Source organism: Orcinus orca, chromosome 9 (assembly GCF_937001465.1).
Source record: "Orcinus orca chromosome 9, mOrcOrc1.1, whole genome shotgun sequence".
NCBI lineage: Eukaryota > Metazoa > Chordata > Mammalia > Artiodactyla > Delphinidae > Orcinus > Orcinus orca.
In genome coordinates this window covers 59,070,735-59,096,015 of record NC_064567.1, presented here as the reverse complement: position 1 = coordinate 59,096,015, position 25,281 = coordinate 59,070,735, and the positions used below count along the sequence as shown (strand labels likewise).

At 40.6% G+C, this 25,281-nt stretch overlaps 1 protein-coding gene across 4 annotated transcripts in view; it reads right to left on the bottom strand.

The window, feature by feature from the left end:
* The window catches only part of DYNC1I1 (dynein cytoplasmic 1 intermediate chain 1), a 497,106-nt gene that overhangs the window by 21,274 nt on the left and 450,551 nt on the right, over positions 1–25,281 (bottom strand). For all 4 annotated transcript variants that reach the window (XM_049715134.1, XM_049715135.1, XM_049715136.1 and 1 more), the window contains 2 exons: positions 5,365–5,505; positions 1,152–1,277 (listed from right to left, as the gene is read on the bottom strand). In XM_049715134.1, the coding sequence (XP_049571091.1) occupies positions 1,152–1,277; positions 5,365–5,505 (267 nt within the window). The remainder of the gene's footprint in view (positions 1–1,151; positions 1,278–5,364; positions 5,506–25,281) is intronic.

Below are 25,281 nucleotides of genomic sequence, written 5' to 3'. Positions count from 1 at the left end.
TTTAGTTTCTGTCTCTGGCCGAATTAAAACACATACATACACACACACACAAACACCATCCAGCTTGTTTCAACACAACCAACTCTACCATATAGCATCATCAAAAGTCCAACTCTACCATATAGCATCATCAAAAGTTCCATTGTCGAGCAAACCATCTAGGATTGCCAAAATTATAGAAAGCTCATTGATGAAACCATAAAGAACCCTTCGCAGTGTGATCAGCTATGCCCATCCACCAGGCACTCAAAGAGCACTCCCAAGGTCTAGGACATTATATACACAAATGCAGTATATTTTCCCCCGGAATGCAAATGTTAGATTCATATTACACGGAAACAATTTACACAACACTCTTGTTTTGCTTGAAAGTTCAATATTTTCTTTGTCTTTAAGAAAAAAACTCTTTAACCAAAATGAAGGTTCTTGTCAATACTTTCTCATAGAGTAAAAACAAACAGATATGCTTCTGTAAAATTGACTGATAATGTAACATTAAGTATAGTATGAATATTCAAGGAGATTTATATGAAAGAAAAGATGTAGTTTTTTCTTTTGATATGTACCATGATATTCAGAATGACTTTACATGTCATATAACAGGATAAACCGGAGAAGTACACACTGCATATAATAACTTCGAATATCATGAAAACGATACGAAGTTCTGATTCACCTCAGCTTTTTTAATTGGCTACTTTTAATTAAAGAGTAATAGTATATACCTTTTAATTGAACACACCAACTAAAGCTTGACTTTTCAAAGTAAACAACAAATTCCAAATTCAATGTTCGCATGATGAATTTGGCAAACTTTTCATTTTCATGAAGCGGCGGGGGGGGGGCGGTGGGTGGGAAGCGCCATGCTCCATCACAGGATAGCTGGGAATTCTACAGCGCTCTGAAAGCCTGATCGCTAACTGACGCACGGCCCTGTGCGTGGACGCGGAAGACCGAATTAGGCCCTGAGGAAGTCTCACTAAACTCCCACCGAAGTCAATGGAAATTTGCAAACGCACTCGAGAGGGCTCTCAGGGCCCACAAGGTGCTGTCAATAATTTCACTAGGTCTTCAAACCAGATATACAAGCAAAAACAAAACCAAAAAAACTGAACAACAAAAACAAAACACCCAAACCAAATAACATGTACCTCTCCGACGTCATAGATCCAAATACGGCCTTCTGAGTCCCCAACGGCAACTTCTTTGCCACCTTGAGCCCAACGAACACGGTTTAGGGCGGATGCCCCCTCAATGGCCACACTTGCTGTTGGAACCTGCCAAAGGGGTTACGACAAAGAATCTCTGAATATGAACTTAAATACACGAATTCACAACGATACGTTTAACTGGATGAGTCACCACTGCCTGCATGTGCATTAAGTACTATATATCCCTTGTGCAGGGGTGAAAAGGATTCACTGTTCTTAAGTCATATGCTCCACTGAATTAAAGAGTAGAGAGAAGAGACACTTTCACAAAAAAAAGGAAAAGAGGGAGAGTCTTTTTCCACAGTCAATGGGCAGTGAGTGACATAAATATTTCTTCTGATTATGCAGGGTGCACAAACAACATACAAACACAGCAGCTAAATGTGATACTTCTTGATCAGGTCATGATTTATGGATCAATGGAGGGGGAGATTTCAGGATTTACCAAGATTAAGGATACTCTAAAAGGCGGAATGGGGTATATGGTGGAAAAAAAGTCATATTAAGCGTCTTCAGGGGAAAACAATGTATTGATCCCTCAAAACCTCATTAGGGAGGGGATGCTTAGAAGAAGAAAAAGCAAGCAGGTGAGAAACTTCAAAACTGCAAGTTCTCCTTTCTTTTTTCTTTCCTCACCCCCCCCACCCCCGCCACCTTTTTTCTTCCTCCTAGCAATACCAAGGTGTAGGAAGTTCTCCATAACTCTGAAAATGTCCTCAGGGTGATATCCTGATAGAATGTAGCACTTACTTGTAGAAAAGGCCTTACATCTCCTTTAATAAACACCTGAAATCTGACAATGTTGATAATTACAATATTAATCATTATTAAAGTGAACCAGAGGTGCTGAAATGGAACCTGCAGTATTTGTTACAAGAACCTTAATATTTGGAAAAAGAATTTTAGTGGGTCTGCCCCTCTTTTCATCATCAGTTGTGTAAACACTCATCTTGAAGGTTGGAAGTTTATAACTGATAGATCAGATCTCGATCTCCAAGCCTTCTACAAGAAAGTTGAATAGGAAATGACAATAGCCCATTAAAAATGAAAAAAGGTAAATGTTAAAATAAAAAAGGAAAAAAATATATAGTGAAAAGAGGGCCACCAACATCATCTTATGCCACTGTTTTAAGACCTGTGTCTAATAAACATGTCCTATTAGGATGGAAACACCACATGTACTGTGCCTTAGCTCCCCTGGCATTCTGCTATTCAGGGAATTGAAACCATCTGTTTATATGATATTATTGACCCAATAACTATCTTTAAAATAGCAATAAAAACTCCATCATATGTAAGAATCTATGTTTAAACTTAATCTTGAAATCAATAAAAATTCTTTTACCTGCTTAAATCACTGTATGTCAATTGACAGCAAAAATGTCAAAAGTCCCCAGCTCATTTTTTTTTTAATACACAATTTCTACAGTAAAGGGACCTGCTGTGCAGTGCTGGAGACTGAATTTTTAACCAAACTTTTTAAAGGCCAAAACAATGTGAATTTAGTTTGGGCCATAATTCTGTCAATGCACTTTATTATTAGTGTGCTACTCAGCAAAGAAATCTGCGATTCAGCTATAGAGTTTCAGAGTTAACTTTTAACTCCATAATTTAGAGAGATCATACAGGATCCTACTTTCTCTAATGCTAGTTAATAACAGATTTTTATCTGTGAACAATCTCAAAAATTGAATAAAAAGTATTTAATCTTAATATAATACTCAAAAGAAAGTGATTTTTTTGATACATTTTAAATTCTGCCTAAAACATTTTAAAGAATTTTATTTATTTGGAATTAAGTAAAGTAGCAAACTGGAACAATTAATATTTTAACCATTTAAAAATATCTTTTCATAGATATTATAAGTGGTTAAAAAAAAGGCTATCACAGTCTATAACATGTGCTAAAAGAATTATCAAATGCATGAAGAAAATGACAAAAATATATTTTATTAGTTTGACCAGTAATGAGCTTTCAGAAGTTGATGAATCTACAATGAAAATAATCCATATATTGTCTCTGGCTTTCTTACTCTTGTATCTCAGTTTCGGATATATTTTCATTTTTTTTTTAAAGACTCAATCATTTTAATTGCAAAGACAGGATGTATATACATAATTTACTACATTGTGTAGAGGTGACACTGAAGTAGGTGAATATGAACTATCCTCGCATAGGAGCAGTCGGAATAACTTGGTTTAAAAGCACAGTATTTTGAACAAGGACAAAGAAACACTGAGACTTCAGCGTTTTTTTTTTTAAACAAATCTAATTCCTAATTGGACAAATATTTGAAAAATCTTATTCAACTTGATAGAAGGCAAAAATGAGTGTTTTAAAAAGTGTTCAGTTCATTACTGGATTTGAATCAGACTCAACGTATCTACTATTATTGTGAAAGCAGAACTACGATCACCGCAAAACTAAACGATCTGCATGCCAAGTAACCATTTTTAAAAATGGTTAACAATAAAACACTTATGTGGTTGTCTCTTGATACCTAGAGCGAGGGAAGGGAAAACACGTTTGGCAATGCTGAGATATTAATTTTGTTTTACCTAAAAAGCCGATTAAAACACAAAACTAAACGAGAAGAGTTACAGAGGAATTACTATGGAGTTGGTAGAACACTCCATTACATCATAGTTGAGTATCACCTGAACTCACTTCTACTAAATCTGATTTCTGACTGGGTCTCCTAAATCAATCTGGAAAATGTGTTTTTGGTTGTTTAGAGTGAATTGAGTTTATTCTAGCAGAGAGAAACAATATGATTTTAATCAACGGTGATGAAAGACTTTGGGAGACCATCACATCGTAGAGTAATACACCTTTCTATAAAAGTAGTAATGTTATAAACATTTCAACATCTGAAATGATGGGCACTGCACGTATTCATGCCCTTTATTTCCAAAGATGCTTCATTACATAACTCTTGTCCTTGTCATACACTTCTGGTAGCCAAAAGGAAAAAACAGACGTAGATGGAAAGTTTTTTTAAAAGACAACTATTTGGCAGTGGTTTTAGATTTATATAATCTTGCAAGATACAATGACCCAATAATAACACCTGAAGGATATTTCCCTGCCCCCTCCCAGAAAAAATACTAGGGGAGCCTGTTCCTCCTCATATCCTCCAGCTGTAGGCTTCCTAATTAAAAAGGCTGAGCTGTTTCCTGCTCAGAACACTTCAAAAGACCTCTCTTTCGTTCTCCACTTGACATGTAGTTTTCAGCACTTGTTCTTCTTACCTGTCCATTCTTATTGATGGAGAGCTGCCCTGAATCACAGACCAGGAGACGACGACGAGACCATTTTATTGTATTAAACTGAAGGACATTTAATATTCACGTTTAAAAAACCCAACCGAAAACTCTGGTACCTGAATTAGCACCTCAATAATTTTGAGAAAGTGTAAAAAAGGAAAAATATACGTGGCATAATTTTTAAAACATTAATATATATAGCAAAAATTTTTTAAAGACTATTTCCTAGTGTTAATTGCTTTTCGAAAACATTTTTCACTTGTGAAGGACTCTAAATGTGACATGTTAAAAGCTCATTAAAAAAATACTGAGTTTAACATACATGTTCAGAGTTTGAAACTTATAAAAGTCTGTCTGTGAGTTCGGTATCTTAGTCAAGGATTATTCACCTTGTAAATTTCAAATGGAGAATAGATCTAAACATAAACGGTCAAGAGAATCATCTTTTATGGATTTAAAACAGAAATTGTGCAGGTAGCAAACACTGGCAAATAGCCCCTTTTAAAAGCCCAATCTCAAGTCAAAGTCCACAAAAGCTTACTTTTCCAAGTGTTTGCCAATAGAGTTATTTCAACACCCTGAAATATGCCCGAGTGTCCTTTCCCGCAGTAAAAGGCGTGAACACGTATGGTTTTGCTCTTTGCAGAGAAGGGTCGTCAATTGTCCAAGATTCCGCCACGGTTTAGGGATGAAGTGAGATTAAATGATTTGGGGCCAACGCATCTGCCAATACCCTGCACAGCAGCGGAGAATGGGGGGTCGGCAGCCCAGCTGCAATTGGAGGGTCTGTCCAAAAAAGGCCATTTCAGAGAGAGGGGGAGACGGAGAGAGGCCGACGGCTCCCCCCTCCCAGCCCGCCCAGCCCGGCGCCTGCGCCGCCGCTCACCTCGGTGTCATTGTTGAGGTTCCAGAGGTCCAAGCGCCCCATCCCGTCCACGCAGGCAAAGAGCGCGGGATGCACAGGGGACCACATGACATCGTACACATAGTCTGCATTGTCTTCAAAGGAGTAGAGCGGCTTGTTGTGCTGTAAAGCAGAGAGACCGTGAAGACTTTGTGGCGCTGCGGCTGCCTCGGGCTGTCTAGCGAGCCTAATTAAAAACTTTGCACATTCACAAAGTGTCATAAAACTTCCCGAGATGAAAGTCCTCGAGAAGGTGGACCGCAGCTTTAATGTTACTAGAACTGTCCACTGGCATAAGTAAATACGGTGGGGGGAGGGGGGCGGGGGAGGCGGGGAGGGACTCTTAAGGGGCTAGGGGCTGGGGGCTGGGACGGGCGGGGGAAGGCGGTTTCAGACACAGTCGTGCGAGACATTCCAGACAGGTGGCCGGGGCTGCCCAGGAGCTCGGAGATCTCGCCGGGCTATGCTCTGCGAGTCGCTCAGGGCCCGAACCCAGGCGTGCTCTGCCTGCCGGAATCAGACCCGCGGGGAAGGATCTGGAAGCCCCGGCGGTCCCGGAGACCCAGAACCCTTGGCATTGAAGGCAACGCCTGCCACCTCGCGGTCGTTTTCTGTAGCTGCAACTCTGCCTCCAATCCAACTCGAGGCCAAATTTATACTTTAATGGCTCCTCTGCGGCGGGGATGGGGATACATACTTTAAAGGGATTTGTAGCTCTTCTGGGAGGTGAAAAATCTCGCGGTTCTGAGTCTCTGGTCTCTCTCTCCAGGGTCAGTTCACCCAAATCGGGTGGACTGGCGGGGCTCAATGCAATGCCCCTGAACCTTCGTAGGAGGCGGACCACGTTTTCTAGATTACTCAGTATTTCTAAGAGCCCTGAAATCGGTGTTTTTTAGGGAAAATGCACTAGCACACCCCTACTGCCTACAAATGCTTCCCCTTCGGAGGGATACAATAAATTAAAATGGCACTCTTGATTTCCTGTGAATATTGTCACATCAAAATAGCAGAGAAGTCAGAGGCAAGTTTGAAAGTACACCAGAAATAAAACGTAATTGGACTTCATGAATTATTCATTCCATCTGGCTTGTCTTATTCTAATTTCTGCATAATGGCTTTACTAATCCCTGATCAATTAATGTAAAATGAAATTTAAATGATAATGAAAGCCCTAGAGATAAAAGAAATTAAGCATTCTTATATCCTCTGACAGAAATCTAAACAATGGGAGTTTTTTCCCCCAATGTCTTCCTCATCCAGTCAGCTGTCTGTACTCCTTCATGGGTTCAGCTGAATGCCTGTACAGGCCAGAGTAATAAGATCAAAAAACGGTAACATACAATATGAACAATCAAATACTTTCTGCAGAAAATGTTCAAAGAATGTATCTGTGGGGAATCAGCTCCAAATATTCGAGCAAACTCCCCAAATGTACTGTGAGTGAAAATAAAACGCACAAAATGCGTGTGCTGAAATCAAGGTGAGAAAAATCACGGGAAGACAATAAACTCCCACAGCCTAAACCTAATGCAAAAATTTGTTAAGGTAGTGACTCTACGTGATTTCTCCTTCCAGGAATTATCTTGCTTTGGCATTGCTGAGACGTGAACACAACTGTAAGACTATTAAAGCAACGGAAGATTTTAGATGGGACATTGTATGTGTGGGGCGGGTGGCGTGTGTGGTCTTATTTTTAGTTTAAGAAGTACCTAAAACAAACATGTGACATTGAAATCTCAAAAAGAATTAAATGGACATTTAGCCTTATAGTTTTGTATTTTAATACCCTATACCTCTTTTATGCCAAAAAGTTCATGATATCCCCTATGTGCACTGTAATTTGGAGCTAAGATTATCTGCCTATTTGCTATTTATGTAGCTTTTTTCCTTCCTCTCACTGCTTGGATGAGGTGATTCAAACTACCTTCCTTCAGCAAATCTGAATACCCAATGACCTTAAATTAATATGATTATATCATCTTTTTTCCTTATTAATATAAAAAAAGGCAGGGTGGAGTAGCTGCTCCTTCACTGACTACTTGTGAACATTAAATCCTAAGTCTTCATAGAAGATTATTCCTGCCCCAAATTCTTGATTTTGTAGCTAGCTAGTCACTATTTGTTAGAGAATATGAGTAACACATTTTTCTTAAAATCAAAGAGTAGAAAAGACTTACACATGCTTTAAAAAGTCAGTTCTCAGTATCTTCTCTTAATAACCCAGCTGATAGTATAACTGAGTACACAGAGGTCTAGACATAGATGCACGCATACATTCAATACACATAACTCATCTTCAGTCCTTGCTTTGATCAATTAGAAAACCATCTAGCTTTAAACAGTCATCTTCTAAGGAGTTGATATTATTCAATATGTTAATTCTCTCAAATTACGCTGCTAATCTCTAGTGTTATTTCTTTCCTTTTTTCTTTTGGTGTCTTCCTTTTGAAGAAACTTGGTCAAAACTCCAGTATATCCTGGAGATTTTACTTTTTAAACATCTGGAAATAACTGCTTTGTTCATCTTACGAAAAACCAATTTTCTCGTGTTTAACAGTATTGTATTGAAATGCTATTATTCCCTAGGTTTTCTTCAGCCCCCTTATCACCTCCCACCTCCAAGACTGAAGTCACTGTGCAAGTTAATGCTAAGCTACAGATTGTGCATGTTTGGGGCAGGGAGAAGGATTTATATTTTCAAAGGCTTTGCTCTAACCTTGATAAATTCACAGGATGAAGAAGTCTTGGTGGAGACTGAAGGCATTTTTAGGGTACCAAGGGGACCGACATCTATGAAGCAACAGTTCCCACGTTTAGAATGGCACATGCTATAGGCATAGGCTAACGCCACTCTTACAATAGTAAGCAGTGCTGTTCTGAATATGAAGTGCAGTTTTTTCAATAGAGGAGTTTTCCATTCTATCTTAGTTGGGACTCAGAAGGTAAGCTGAAAACCTCATTGAAAATTTGTCTCAAACATTTAATATAAAACATTTCATAATTTACATATATATCATGAAATATTAACAAAATATATCAAAAGCATTAGGGTCTAAAGATTCTGTTTTTGAATTTTGAAACATATGTTTGTATCTACAAAGTTGTTATAGCTTGCTATTGCATTATCACCGCTTTTAGAACACTACAAGTTTTGAAAAGGTGGAGCGTGTAGGGGCAAATGTGACCAATGATTTTTGAGGAGGATCCTATAATATCATTTATATATATTAAAGATACAGAAGCTTGGTGATTTTAAATATTAACCCTGCAAAATACTCAAGGCCATTTAGTAAATTAAATATCATTCCACTATGTGTTACCGTAGAAAGCGTTTTTTAAGACAATCAAATTTCACTAGACACAAACCCCTGCACTTGCGTGTTCTCTTTTCTGATGCCCTGTTTGGTATCAGAGACCCGTTAGAGAACAAAAAGGAAAACTGCCTTGTAACGCAGACTACGGCATGTGTGACACATGCCAATGAAATAAAGCTGCGACGCCCTGTGTTTTAGACGGGTTTCCAGAACTGTGCCAAAATGTTAAAATATCCAGACACCGACCAGTGTGATTTTAATGCCCTGATTCTCAGACAGAGCGGAGAAGCAGGCTACCAGTCACCTCCCAGACAGACTTGAAGGGCAGGAAAGGGTACATTATTGGGTGCTTGCGTGTGCCTGACTCTATACACACATTGTCTAATTTAATCCGCATAAAATCTCTGTAAGGTAGACGGTATTTACAGAAGAGAAAATTATAGTTCAGGAAAGTTAGTAACTTTCCCAAGGCCACGAAGGTTGTAGGTGGTGGTGTTGGATTTGGTTCTCGGGTTTTTCTAGCTGTTAAGCACATCCTCTATATGCTGGAACCGTGTGGTCCTCTATGAAACACAGTGAAGGTCTTCGGTCTTTACAGAAAGAGCAAAAGATCTGTTACCTCTCCACTTCGCTGTCCCCGTCAATTCAACCAGTACTTACTAAGCACATTGTAACTTGTAGAAAGAGTTCAAAACTATCACATGCACAATGTTTCATTTCCTGCATCGGTTATTAATAATCCTGAAGGTGTTACCCATACAATTCCAGGCACCCTCAGCACCCTGTGACACTAACAGAAGTCTTTCTTTCCTGAAAACTAGGAAACAGGATGGAAATAGGCCTTTAGCCAGCAGAGATTAAAGCAGGCCATGCATTAGAGAGCAGAATAAAATGATGCTAAGAGGCAAAGATCCGGGTTCAAGTTCACTGAATGTCTATACAACTTTGGGTGAGGGACTCATCTGATAGATGGGGATAACACAAGGAGTATAGCATAGAAAAGGAAGTAGGAGAAAGTGGAAAAACTACAGACCTTGGGAAATTGAATTTAACATTCTTGGATCTGAAGTTTATTTTTCATCTGTAAGATGGAAAGCTAGAGCAATTGACCTCAAGGGTTCCCACTGGCTTTGTGATTCTATGACTCTGTTCTGTGGTAAGGGCTGAGTGGAATAAAGCATGTGAAAGTTTAACAAAGAGTTATTCAAAACTAAGTATTATAATTAAAGCCATCTTCCTTGATGTTCTGTGGAATTCATATCATAGTGATTCTTTTTTACTTTGTATTTCACCAAAATACACAAAGATGTATGAGGGTAGTTTTCAGTGAGAAAAACTGAAATAATAAAAGTAATAAAAGACCTCCTATTTGACCAGAGAAGGGGTAAAGCCTATTAAATTTACAAAAGAGAGGCAGGTAGTGAACTCTGTTCAAAAATGAACTGTTACAACATCCATCAACGTTTTACCATAAAGACGATCTCTGGATTGAGCTTTGATTTTATAAGTATACTTCTGACAATGACTAGAGCTGCGTATTTTTCCAATCAGTTAACTGTAAAATGATCTCATGAGAGGTGAATTTCTGTTTCTGACGTTAGAAATGTACCAAAGTCACATCCAGGGAATATAGTGGTTGTTTTATTTTCCTCTATATGATTTTTTTTTCCTCCTATCAGGCAGCTCAAGGCATCCTAATGGGCTTTAGTTTTTTTGCAGGTTGGTGAATAGGAAGATTTGTGTTAAAATGCCTCCTAACACCTCCAAACACTGTGGTTCTTGAGGTTGCATTTGCCTGTAAATGATTAGCTCTCAAAGCCAACTTAGAAATGCCTGCCCAAACCATGGACCTTTCTTTTGGTGACGGGGGAGTGGGGAAGGGGGTATTTCATGGGTAGGTCAGGTCGGGGTGGACAACTAACAGTAGAATTTCTATGTATTTATTCTGAAATAAAAGGAAAACAAATGGAATCTTACCTTGAAAACTCTATCTTGTTGGGGGAAAAATGATGACCAAAATACTAAACAATGAGTAATAAGAAAATGTCCTTCAAAAATTGTCATGTGGGTTCCTGTGAAGTAATTAAATAGCCAGCTAGTTCTTCCAGGAAACATTAAAATGTGAGACCACAATATCACTTTTTAAAAAAACCACCAAAGGACCCCCAGACTTCATGCTCACACAAAAATGGATGCTTCTACCATAAAAAGAAAGTGCTTAAACAAACAAACCAACCCAAACTCACAAACCAAACCAAACCAAACCACCAACTTTCTTGGCCCAAAAGAAGTGCTGCGAATTTGGTACTATGGCTGGAAAACATTATTTGCAACTTAATGTAGTGTCTTTCTAAAGCACAAAGTATCCTGTATTTATCTTAATTTCTGTGGCTAATATTGTAACAATACTCATGATACCCAAATCCTATCTTTACCTGCTTCTACCATGGTCAGAAATTCAGAATCAGGCATAAAAACTTTGGATGAGCTATTCTTAACAGAAGATGTACAGTGGGTCTGTTTGTTGTTTGTGTACATTAACCAAAAATACATTTAAGGACTTTAACTTGAATTAGTTAAAAGAATTACAAAGAAGGTTATAGAAATCCAGGAATTTAGCATTTGCCTCTCTATAAATGTAGAAGTTTTGCTAAGTAAGTACTGAAGCCACATAAAAGGTGTTCTTTGCTGCACTACCTTCCTCTACGGCTTATTTGCATGGAAGAATCCTTCTAATCCAGGAGGCGCCAGCAATAAAGGGGATAAATCCATATAAAAGAATGGATACATATTCACAGGTTCTGACTAGCGTTTGAGTGTTTCAAGCCACGGAAAAAGCTACCAGCTTTGCCTCCCTCATTCATAAAAGGAGTTATTTCCCCACACTGGCACGAGTTTTATGCATATCAGCTCCACCTAAAGGTTCTCCTTTAAAACAGGCATTTTAGTGAAACAAATCTGTACAGAATCCTTGTGAAGACACTCAGCAAGCAGGGGTGCTCTTCTGAATTGAGCTGTTTGCATTCACCTCAGCTGCTAGGGCTCTTTTGGTAAGTTCTGCCTCCGGGCTTATTTGAGTGGAGGCAGGGCAGAGACGGTCACTCGACAGTTGGCTCATTGGTACCATGTGGGTGGCCATCCTCTGGACTGACTGACTGTCTCTGACAGACTCTGTGGCTATAGAAGGAAGCAAGCAAGTTCAGAAGAGCCCCTCTTTGGTTACTGCTGCCCCAATTCTACTGCTACCACGGCCAAGTGGTTTCATATGCAACATGACGTTAGAGAAAGAAACATTCGATATGAAGATAACGTTCAGGTGGATGAGAGCCTGTATTAGGAGGCAGGCGGGACGGGATGGAGACTGGTGTGAAGGATTAGCCGGTGCAGAGGGATGACCTAGGGCTGGACCTAGAAGCAGCTAGAAGTGTGGTTGTAGCCGTGCCTTGAAAAGTTAGAAGGCGGAGCCAGTACAGACATATTTGCAGGCTTAAGCAGCTTTATTTATTTGTTCCTATTGCGGGTTAAACTGCACAACTGCATTTTATTAGTGGGTAGATTAAGTGGCAGAATATTTCCACTCTGGTCCTTAAACTGTCCACCTCCATCCACTCTAGCATCTGGCTTATAAACTCTCTCCCCATTGTAAACAAATTTATATTTAATATATATTTATAAATTATATACATACATATATATATAAATATATAAATTTACAAACATATAATTCTTAAAAATTTAAAAAGATAAAGTTATAAACCTAGATCCATGGATTACACCTTGATTCTCCCTTCATAACTTATGTCTAAATTCCCCAGGTAAACACGTGCCAGTTCTCAGAGCTAATCTGACATTAGTGGTCGCACTACATTTAGTAAATATAACATTTAGACAAATTTCATGTCTTTTTTGAATTTTATATACACTAATATGTATAAAATGGATAACTAATAAGAACCTGCTGTACAAATTTCATTTCTTTTCGAGAAGTCACATACCAAAATACCCAGGTTTAAAATCTAATGGTGGGCTTCCCTGGTGGCGCAGTTGTTGAGAGTCCGCCTGCCGATGCAGGGGACACGGGTTCGTGCCCCGGTCCGGGAAGATCCCACATGCCGCGGAGCGGCTGGGCCCGTGAGCCATGGCCGCTGAGCCTGCGCGTCCGGAGCCTGTGCTCCGAAACAGGAGAGGCCACAACAGTGAGAGGCCCACGTACAGCAAAAAAAAAAAAAAAAAAATCTAATGGTAAAATTGTCTAAGTAATTAAATACTTCATTCTACTTGCTCAACAATCGAATGTATACCGTATACATTCAATTGTTATATATGTGTCCTACCTACATGTGAAGGGCACATTTTCAAAGGGTCAAGGCAAGTTTTTTGTGGGTCTGCACCCGAGTCTCCTGGTGTTAAATGCAATGTATCTTTTATATTATATTCAGGAGTAGGATAGCTGACAGTTGTGTTTATTTTAACGGTGGAGAGAACTGGCACAGAGAATCCCACATAAGCAGAAGTTCAAAACATTCAGTTCAGACGTGGAATACATTTGATATGCTTCCTGCTTTGCAACAGATTTGCTTACCTTATTTTATTTTGCCTAAACCAAACTGAAATTAACTTCTATTCAAAATGGAAACACCAGCTAAGCATGAGGTGAGGTGATTCAGGATACTAAAGATGGGCATGGGAAAATAACCTAGTATTAATTATGAACCCTGGACGATTTGCAAGGCTAAGAGGTCATATGAGGCTGCCCAAGACGGAGCTACGTTGGTCTGATGCAAACACAGCTCCTTTGGGGAACAGAGATGAGTTTTAATTTACCTTCCAACATCAGACATGACATGCGGGTTAGATCAGGAGGCGGGGGTGGAGGTATCTTTGAATCTCATAACTGTGTAGATAGTTGTATCTGTTATTTGTTATTCTCATTCTCTCTTCAAACATTAGTGCTTAGAAGGAGAAGGCTGGGGAGGGCAACTCACGCAGCATAGCCGTGAAATGAAAAGGCAAACATTTCCGCTCTGGTTAAAAGAGCAAAAGAAAGGATTCAGCAAGCCCTTCTCGCACAACAATAAAGCCCAGTCAGCTGGGTGAATTTTAAGTCTCAAAAGTGTTTGCACTTATATGGATTATTCACACATGGCTGTATAAATATTTAGCAGCTATAGTTATGTGTTGGTGGGTGAATGTTTGGCGGGGTAGCGGGGGGCGGCTCAGGTTGGGGCAGGGGTAAAAGGACAGGAAGCATGAACACAGGCTATGTCTGGCTGTGACTTGATGATTACATTCTTGTGGTTTCTTTCAAAGTTAAAGTATTCTCCCTGGGTGAGCTTATAACAGGAACCCCCTTCTTCCCCCCAGCCCCCGCCAAAAAAAAAAAAAAAAAAAAAGGGAAGAAAAGAATCTGGTGACTGGCACAGGTAGTTTATTGAAAGCCGATTTTAATGTTTGCTACCTTATATTAGGAAGGGGGAGTGAAAATGAGGATAAGGGAAGAAAAAATAAGTCAGACACCACCTGAATGTCTTGTTTACCACAGAGGCAGCTAGCAGGGCTTTGGGCTTGTGGGAAAAAATGCACTCTGTCATCGGTCAGTGTTAATGGCAGTAAACTATTGATTTCATTAATCTTCTTGCTTGTGTTAAGTGTTATGCTTAGATACTGTAATAGCCAAATCTTTAACTTTTGATTTTTATTGTGTTTTCCTTCTTCTGATATTTTAAACATTTAACAAAATGCTAGCAGAAATAGATATACTCAGGGCCCTTTGTTAGAATTATGTAATTTTTAGGAAGTGTTTCCAACACAGCTTACAATAATCTAACCTACCTTAACAAAGTACATTATTTCACTTAGGATATCTAAAAGTATTGATTCATCAACAATGATTTATTGAGGACCTACCATATGCTTCCTACTTTGGGAAATCAATAGAAATACAAGATCTGACTGTTCATAAGGACTTGAAATCCAGGTAGGAAAATGAAAATTATGAAATAAGAAGAAGAAATTGTTCACTTGGGAGCCTATTTTCTCGTTTTGTTCCAAAAGGACTTATGTTGTCTTACAAGTTAAATATACTGCAAAATTAAGAATAAACACACAACAGAGGCAGATAGAATAGACAGCTAATACTAGGATCCTGACGATTACAATCTGGTAATGAATCAGCTCTAAATTTCCTGATAACTAAGACATAGGGGAAAACACATCGTGTCACAAGGAGGTACGTAGATTTCCCCATATGAAGAAAGAAAGAAAGAATATAAATTCCTCCTCAAAGACACATTCTTGGGAAAAACTCAAGGAGGAATTTACCATGTCTGTGAATCCCTGGAAGAGAGACTGGCTTTCTGGTTTGTTTATACCAAAGAAAGCGAACAAGTAGGTAGCCAGGTGCTAAATTCTGTGGTACAGATGTCAGGTGCCAGAGGAATTCGGAGACTGGAGGGATGGCATGTTGGTGGTTACCTTAGTCTGATGTGGTCAAGGAAGGTATTATCTAGGACAGGTGATGGGACCGGCCTTGAAAGATGCATAGACTTTGACAGATGGTAAGGAAGCCAGTCGGTGGGGAGGGGTTGGGGAGAAGCAAAGCATACAAAGACCTGGCTGTGGACATCAGCATGGAATTCCCAGGTGGAAGGTGAGAAGTGGGGACAGCCCAGTGGACTCTGAGGATTTGTCCTAAGGAATAATAGGCAATAGTTTTGGTTTGGATAGAGTCGGAGGTAAGGACATGTTATGAATAGTCTTGAGTATAGAGTTAAGACTTTTTAATGCAATAAGCTACTCATTTATTAAATATGTACTGATAAACGTGCAGAACATTGTGCTACGTGCTAAACAGGTTCAGAGATGTCTAACATTCATGCAAGCGTTTTCAATGATAGAAAATAGAAGCAGCAGCAGAGTAGGGGAGGAAGATCTGATTTGTATTTTAAACATGGTACATTTGAGTCTCTGGAGATGACACTTAAGTTAAGCCGGCAGTCGAAGTGTAGGTCTGGAATTGAAAGAGGGGCAAGCTTGAAGCCTGTGCCAAACAATCATTCACAAGAGGTGCTGAGGGAGAGGAGAGTGTGCTGCAAGAATGAGCAGCAGACAGTATGATACAAGATGAGTACTAAAAAGAAGCCAGCACACTTGAAATTAGGGGTTTACCAATGGTCTTGGAGAGAGAAGTGTCAAAAGGCTAAGACGGTAGGTTGAGGAGTGGCTGGGAAATATGGCAGTGGTTGGTCTGGACGCACGTTGGCTCTTCAAGGGGCTTGGCAAGCTAATCCAAATTTTTGGACATGCCGGGACTTCCCTGGTGGCGCAGTGGTTAAGAATCCACCTGCCAATGCAGGGGACACGCGCTCAAGCCCTGGTCCGGGAAGATCCCACATGCCATGGAGCAACTAAGCCTGTGCACCACAACTGCTGAGCCTGCGCTCTAGAGCCTATGAGCCACAACTGCTGAGCCCGTGAGCCACAACTACTGAAGCCCACGCATCTAGAGCCCGTGCTCTGCAAGAAGAGAATCCTCCGCAGTGAGAAGCCCGCGCACCGCAATGAAGAGTAGCCACCGCTCGCTGCAACTAGAGAAAGCCCGTATGCAGCAATGAAAATCCAATGCAGCCAAAAATTAATTAATTAATTTTTTTAAAAAAGAAAAATTTTCGGACACGCCTGTGATACTTTAAGCCAACCCATCCAATCACAAACCACAAACCTCTAAGAGGATCCTAATATTACTGGTGTTTGAATCTAGATCTGTCTTCTTTAAGACCACCCACTTGCCATTTTGATGTAACATCCTTGACATTTTGGACAATCTCTTATGTGGCTTTATATCTCACACGTGACATTGAGCCTGGCAAACACTGCATCTTGAGGTAGACAAGATGCACTGAAAGTGGATGCTGAAGCAGGCAGCACCTGGGTGCAGTCCCATCTCTGCCTGACACCTCTGAGCAGAGCCTTGAACTTTCCCCTGATTCTTTGGGCTTATGATTCTTTCTTAGTCTCCCCAGGGCTGAACCTCCACTTTGCCTGATGGGGTTTTGATTCAGCATCCTCCTTCGGCTCTTATTCTAGCATGCTACTTCAGTTTAAACCTTTCCCCCCACTCTGCTACCTTAAATGTAAACTCTGATGAAGACTACCCAGTCATGGCAAAGGTTTCAGCATGTTTGTAAACCACTGGCAACGAACCAGACATAGGAGACTGTTTTTGTGGAGGAAGGTGATATGAAAAAGAGCAATAAAAAATTAGGCTTGGACAGTAGGAAATCTAGTCAGGCCTTCCTGTGTATTATAGGAACAGGGTATTGGGAATTGAATGTCTGATGAATGTTACCTCATTAAAAATAAACATGGGCTTCCCTGGTGGCGCAGTGGTTGAGAGTCCGCCTGCCGATGCAGGGGACACGGGTTCGTGCCCCGGTCCGGGAAGATCCCACATGCTGCGGAGCGGCTGGGCCCGTGAGCCATGGCCGCTGAGCCTGCGCGTCCGGAGCCTGTGCTCCGCAACGGGAGAGGCCACAACAGTGAGAGGCCCACTTACCGCAAAAAACAAACAAACAAAACTTATCCTGGGACGTAAAATATTAGTATGTACCTGAGATTCTTTTTAACACATACATACATTTCAATTGGTGTGTGTGTCTGTGTGTGTGTGAGAGAGGAAAAGAGGAAGAGCAAGAGAGAGATATTGATCTTAGAAGGAGATTAACATGCTTTTTCATGGAATATCCTTACATGTTTATTTGTCTGGAGAAGAAGAGTGATGCCTGAAAACAAGAGAATGCTGTACTGACCATAGAAAGCCTGAATCCAAATCAGCACCACACAGTGACTAGATACCCTGCACCAGTTAATAAACGTATTCTGAACACGGTGATAATGATGAAACAGGTCTTTGGATTCAGCATCAACAAACTTACTTCTCTACAGAGCTACCATATGATCCAGCAATCCCACTCCTGGGCATATATCTAGAGAAAACCATAATTTGAAAGGATACATGCACCCCAATGTTCATTGCAGCGCTATTTACAGTAGCCAAGACATGGAAGCAACCTAAATGTCCACTGACAGAAGAATGGATAAAGAAGATGTGCTACATATATACAATGGAATATTACTCAGCCATAAAAAAACCGAAATAATGCCATTTTAGCAACATGGATGGACCTAGAGATTGTCATACTGAGTGAAGTCAGTCAGACAGAGAAAGACAAATATCATATGATATCACTTATATGTGGAATCTAAAAAAGGGGTACAAATGAACTTATTTACAAAACAGAAATAGAGTCACAGATGTAGCAAACAAACTTATGGTTACCAAGGGGGAAAAGGCAGGGGGCTAGGGATAAATTGGGAGATTGGGATTGACATATACACACTACTATATATAAAATAGATAACTAATAATGACCTACTGTATAGCACAGGGAACTCTACTCAATACTCTGTAAGGACCATATGGGAAAAGAATCTAAAAAAGAGTGGATATATGTATAACTGATTCACTTTGCTGTACAGCAAAAACTAACACAACATTATAAATCAACTATACTCCAATAAAAATTAATTTTAAAAAACTGCACAGAGATAACTACTTATGTTACTTCTGAACTGTGGAAGAAGCTTCTATGCTATAAATCCAGGCATTTAAAGATGAATCTATTAATATAAGTCCATGATTTTCATGCAAAAATCACATTCACAAATGCCAGCAACTGGAAATTAAATGTATTAAAGTCCTGCAGGAAGCAAAAAAACCCCCACAAAACCCCAAAACAAACAAGCAAACACAGTTACTTCTCACATTAACCATAATGCATCAACTGTTCCTGCAACTTTCCCTCAACATCCACGGGTCCTTCAGGGCTTTACTGCCCCTGGGAGCCAGCCTTGGAGGGACTGGAGCCCTTCAGGCACTAGGGGTGGGGTGTGTGTGAAAGAACCTCAAGAAAAGCTCATTACTGTTAACTTCTCTGTCCATAACCAAGGGTCAACTGTGATAATGAAATAACCTTAGTTTTTGTTACAGGCTGAATTGTGTTGGCCCCAAAAGTCATACGTTGAAGTTCTAACCCCAAGTACCTCAGAATGTGACTACTTTGATATAGCCTCCTTAAAGAGGTTATTCAGGTTAAATGAGGTCATATGGGTGGACTTTAATCCAATATGACTGGTGTCCTTTTAAGAAGAGGAGATTCAGACACAAATATGCACAGAGGGAAGACATAGGGAGAACACGGCCATCTGCAAGCCAAGGAGCGAGGCCTCAGAAGAAATCAACCCTGTCGATACCTTGATCTTGGACTTCTAGTCTCCAAAACGGTGAGGAAATAAATTTCTGCTGTTGAAACCACCCCATCTATGATACTTTGTGATGGCAGCCCTAGCAAACTAATATAGCTCTCAAAGGAAAAGAGAAGGAAGGCTCTCTTTTTTTCCTTGGCTTCTAAGGCACACCCACATGGGCAAATTTACCCTATGATTCTGCATTTATGGAATTGCCCCCAAGAGCACAAGGCAGAATGCTGTTTCTTTTGCAGTCTTTTGTGTCTTCCACTGGAAAGGGCCTGTGGTGAATATAAAGCCTCTCTGGAGGCAGCAGAGCCTCTTTTTAATTTTCAACTTCGCTTTACTTCGCACCTCTAGTTCTGCAATGTTGTTGGGACAACTGAGGAGGGCACAGAGTGGAAAACTCGATGCTGCCTCGATACCAACACGCCCAACCACTGCAGGGACCCAACTGAACATGAACCAGAAATGACAATTCTGCCGGATTCAGCCCGTCACTTTTGCCTGGATAGAGAGCTGTTCCCCCCCCACACCCCGAAAAAAAGTCTGCTGTGCTTGAGATGAGAGTTTATTTTGGTTTAATTTTGTCACCCTCTGCAGGCTCCGTCTTGAAGTCCCTTTCTTTTAGAAAAGGTAGCTGGAGGGTGAGGTGCGGATGGGGTGAGAGGGCAGGAAAAGGCGAGGCAAGCAGGCAGGGTAGCTGAGCACGACATGGGTCCAAAAGCGGAGCCCTCTTACCCAGGGCCTGGGGTTAACCTTTCACCTCCAGAGCAGGCAGGCCCCTGCCGAGCTCTCCTTATCAGCCTCCTTAAAGGCTAATTCCTGCTGAATGGGTTCCTGAGGCTGGAGAAATTTCAAAGAATTTTTGAATACATCTCTACAGCCTCTTCTCTTAACAATAGGATCTATCAAACAGCAGGGGAAGGCTCTGTTTAAAAGCACCGACAGGAGATCACAAGAATGTGTTTGATTGCCAAAGTGACTAATTTATTTTTACACAGTATTAATGATGCTACAATAACTAATATCTATAGCCTGGTTTTGACAGCTTATTGCAAGCGTTCCCATTGTTTAAGAAAGAAGGAAAAGGAAGCAAAAAAAGAAAGTACGAAAGAGAGTGTTTTATTTTGCTACATTTCCATTTGTTAACAAAACTCCCCATAAGCAAAACCAGAGGTCATTAGCAGACAACCAAAACATGCCTGTCTCCAGAAGAATACAGTTCCCTTCATCATTTAAAATACAGCTCTGCTGAAAACCCGAATCAGGACAAATCCTTAACATGAAAAATTCAGTGCAGACGTGAAACCACCTGACTTTACTTTGGGTTTGTGCTCCTTAAAATTACCTAGAAAATACCATAATCTTCTCTTCGTGCGCTGGATGCGGGCCAGGGCCCTGGCTCCAGAGGCAAAGGGTAAAACTAAAAATCATGTCTGAACAGACAGCTCCACCCTCTCTCCCAAGTCCACTTGGCCTCCTGACAAAAAGTGAGGTCTGAAGCACATTCACCCAGGGCCTGGGGTTTTGGCCAAAACTCAATACTCTTATAGGACAAACAAAAATGAAATCCAAAATGTTATCGCCCTCGCCTTTAGAAGTCAAATGAGCTTAAATGATTGTACTGCATACGGCGAGTGGTTCCCGTTTGCTATGTAATAGGGAACCGATAGAAATGTATTAAATTGTAGCTTTTTGTTTAGGAAAAGGATCCCTAGCTGAGAGTTTAAATTCCAAAGTGTTTTTTGATAATAATTGTGTGTGTGTGCAAAAAATGAGATAGAGAGAAATTGAAAGAGAGAGAGAGAGGAGAGAGAGATTTCCATATGGAACCAAACACTTTGGATTAAAGGTCAACTATGGGGGTGGGGTGGAGGGCACAGGGACCCCATGGTGGGGTGGGGCTGCTTGCCTGGCATGGGTGCCCCAGAATGTGGGTAAGCCTCTCAATGCCCTTCACTCTCCCTCACTGAACGCTTCAGCTTTTAAGGACTCTCCCCAATGCCCACCCACTCTGACACCCCTACTCTCCCGCACGCTTTGGATGGGTGAGAGCCAGGAGAGACTGTCAAGTAATTTTTACCTCCTGCTGAGCTAGTGACAGGCTCAGTACAAATAGCTACATCAAGAAAGTACCTCCACGCCACAGATCCCAGAGCCAGGGCTCTAACAAGACAGTCCGGGGCTATGAATACCACCATCTGATCCCACTGGGGCAGATCAGTGCTGAAACGGCAGGACCACGCGTTCCAAATGTGCTTTCCCCCTCGTCCCCTAATCAAAACCCTCTGCTCCAGCCAGTCGGCTGGGTTCACAATCCCCGCTGCACACTGGAACCCTTCTGCCCTTCAAGCCTTTACTCACGCTGCTGCTTTCTATCGCTGGAGAAAGAATGACCAACAAGGGATTAACCTCCAAAATATTCAAACAGCTCATGCAGCTCAATATCAAAAAAACAAACAACACAATCAAAAAATGGGTGGAAGATCTAAATAGACATTTCTCTAAAGAAGACATACAGATGGCCAAGAGGCACATGACATGATGCTCAACATCACTAATTATTAGAAAAATGAAAATCAAAACTACAATGAGGTATCACCTCACACCGGTCAGAATGGCCATCATCAAAAAGTCTACAAACAATAAATGCTGGAGAGGGTGTGGAGAAAAGGGAACCCTCCTACACTGTTGGTGGGAATGTAAATTGATACAGCCACTATGGAGAACAGTATGGAGGTTCCTCAAAAAACTAAAAATAGAGCTACCATATGATCCAGCAATCCCACTACTGGCCATATATCCAGAGAAAATCATAATTCAAAAAGATACATGCACCCCAATGTTCACTGCAGCACTATTTATAATAGCCAGGATATGGAAGCAACCTAAATGTCCATCGACGGAGGAATGGATAGAGAAGATGTGGTACATATAAACAATGCAATATTACTCAGCCATAAAAAAGAATGAAATAATGCCATTTCAGCAATATGGATGGACCTAGAGACTGTCAAACTGAGTGAAGTAAGTCAGACAGAGAAAGACAAATATCACATGGTATCACTTATATGTGGAATCTAAAAAAGTGGTACATACGAACCTATTTACAAAACAGAAATAGTCACAGATGTAGAAAACAAACTTATGGTTACCAAGGGTGAAAGGAAGAGAGTAGGGATAAATTGGGAGGTTGGGACTGACACAAACACACTACTATATATAAAATGGATAACTAATAAGGACCTACTGTATAGCACAGGGAACTCCTCTCAATACTCTGTAATGACCTATATGGGAAAAGAATCTAAAAAAGACTGGATATATGTATATGTATAACTGATTCACTTTGCTGTACACCTGAAACTAACACAACACTGTAAGTCAACTATATTCTAATAAAAATTAATTTTTAAAATATACCTTTACTTCATTCCTGAAGTGTTTGGTTTTCCACATATAGGATGGTTTTTTGTATTTGTGTTTTTAATTTTAGCTATTAGAGCAGTTTTAGGTTCATGGCAAAATTGAGAGGCAGGTGGAGAGAGTTCCCGTATACTCCTGCCCCACAGCCTCCTCCGTTATTAACATTTCCCACAGAGCAGGACATTCGTTACAATCGATGTCCCTATACTGACGCATCATTATCGCCCAAAGTCTATAGTTTATCTTAGTGTTCACTCTTGGTGTTGCACATTCTATGGGTTGTGACCAGTGTATTACATGTACCCACCATTGTAGTAGCAGAGTAGTTTCACTGCCCTAAACATTTTCTGTTAGAGCAAGTTTGGTCAAACAGTCCTGGAGGGCAGCAGATTTAATTCTTGGTGGGGAGGGATGGGGGACTCCTTGGGGTTCTCATTCACTGCTGGTGGGAACGCAAGATGGTACAGCCACTTTGGAAGTTTCTTACAAAACTAAACATATTCTTACCATACAATCCAGCAATGATACTCATTGGTATTTACCCAAAGGAATTGAAAACTAAGGCCCACACAAAGATCTGTATACGAATGCTTACAGCCAAACCTGGAAGCAACAAAGATGTCCTGATGAAGTGATAAACTGGAGTATATCAAGGCAATGTTATTCAGTGATAAGAAGAAATGAGCTATCAAGCCATGAAAAGACTCAGAGGAACCTTAAATGCGTTTTTACCAAGTCAAAGAAGCTAATCTGGAAAGGCTATGTATTATACGATTCCCAGTACAGGACACTCTGGAAAAGGCAAAACTATGGTGACAGTAAGAGATCAGTGGTTGCCAGGAGTTGCGTGCGGGGAGGGAGGGATGAAAAAGCAGAGCACAGAGGATTTTTAAGGCAGTGAAATACTCTGTATGATGTTATACTTGTATGATTGTATGTTATACTTGTACAATGTACAATACTAAGAATGAACCTTCAACTATGGACTTTGGGTGAATATGAAAAAAAATTCTAGACTGTTATTACATTCTTGCATGTTTTGCAATGATGACATGTAGGTTGATATGTAAACATTCATGTGTTCATGTTTGTGCAACTGATTGGACAGAAGGGGCAAAAATCAATGGAGTAGAAAAGAGGTGATAAGCGGAGAATGCGATTGTCAAAAATATCAATTAAGAATGGACAGAGGTGTCTTTGCAGGTCCATTTGTGTTTGGGGTGCAGTTATGTTTCAGTCACTGGGGCACCTGAATGAGGATTAAAATAAATTTGCAGTAAATATAAAACTTCAGAGTTTATCCTATCATTCATCAGCAACATTACTGCTAGTGGCTTAATTTAATTTATATGTAATTGCTCAATAAGATAATCAGCCTGTGTTATATATTAACCATTTACTAGTCTGACTGAAAGCTGTGGGGAATATAGAATAGATGTGAACTATGACCACTGACCTCAAGAAGCTCATAGCTCAATAAAAAGAGGGAAACAACAAACAAATACATTAAAAGACATTTACATTATTTTAAAGTGCTGGGTTTTTTCCTGATGATTAAAATTATTTTATGAATAGCTTTATGACAATAGGGTGAGGCATCATTAAGCAAGAGAAAATTGCAAGATATTCCAGCACTACTCAAATAAAAATAGGTGCACAGGAGGAGGAACCAAGACGGCAGAGTAGAAGGACGTGCTCTCCCTCTTGCGAGAACACCAGAATCACAACTAGCTGCTGGACAATCACTGACAGAAAGACACTGGAACTCACCAAAAAAGGTACCCGACATCCAAAGACAAAGGAGAAGCCACAGTGAGACGGTAGGAAGGGCACAATCACAGTAAAATCAAATCCCATAACAGCTGGATGGGTGACTCACAGACTGACGAACACTTATACCACAGAAGTCCACCCGCTGGAGTGAAGGTTCTGAGCCCCATGTCAGGCTTCCCAACCTGGGGGTCCAGCAACGGGAGGAGGAATTCCTAGAGAATCAGACTTTGAAACCTAGTGGGAATTGATTGCAAGACTTCAACAGGACTGGGGGAAACAGAGACTCCACTCTTGGAGGGCACACACAAAGTAGTGGGCACATCGGGACCCAGGGGAATAATCAGTGACCCCAGGGGAGACTGAACCAGACCTACCTGCTAGTGTTGGAGGGTCTCCTGCAGAGGCAGGGGGTGGCTCTGTTTCACCACGGGGACAAGGACACTGGCAGCAGAAGTTCTAGGAAGTACTCCTTGACGTGAGCCCTCCCAGAGTCTGTCATTAGCCCCAACAAAGAGCCAAGGTAGGTTCCAGTGCTGGGTTGTCTCAGGCCAAACAACCAACAGGGAGGGAACCCAGCCACACCCATCAACAGTCAAGTGGATTAAAGTTTTACTGAGTTCTGCCCACCAGAGCAACAGTCCCCTCTACCCACCACCAGTCCCTCCCATCAAGCCTCTGAGATAGCCTCATCCTCCAGAGAGCAGACAGCAGAAGCAAGAAGAACTACAATCCTGCAGCCGGTGGAACAAAACCCACATTCACAGAAAGATAGACAAGATGAAAAGGCAGAAGGCTATATACCAGATGAAGGAACAAGATAAAACCCCAGAAAAACAACTAAATGAAGTGGAGATAGACAACCTTCCAGAAAAAGAATTCAGAATAATGATAGTGAAGATGATCCAGGACCTTGGAAAAAGAATGGAGGCAAAGATCGAGAAGATGCAAGAAATGTTTAATAAAGACCTAGAAGAATTAAAGAACAAACAAACAGAGATGAACAATACAATAACTGAAATGAAAACTACACTAGAAGGAATCAATGGCACAATAACTGAGGCAGAAGAATGGATAAATG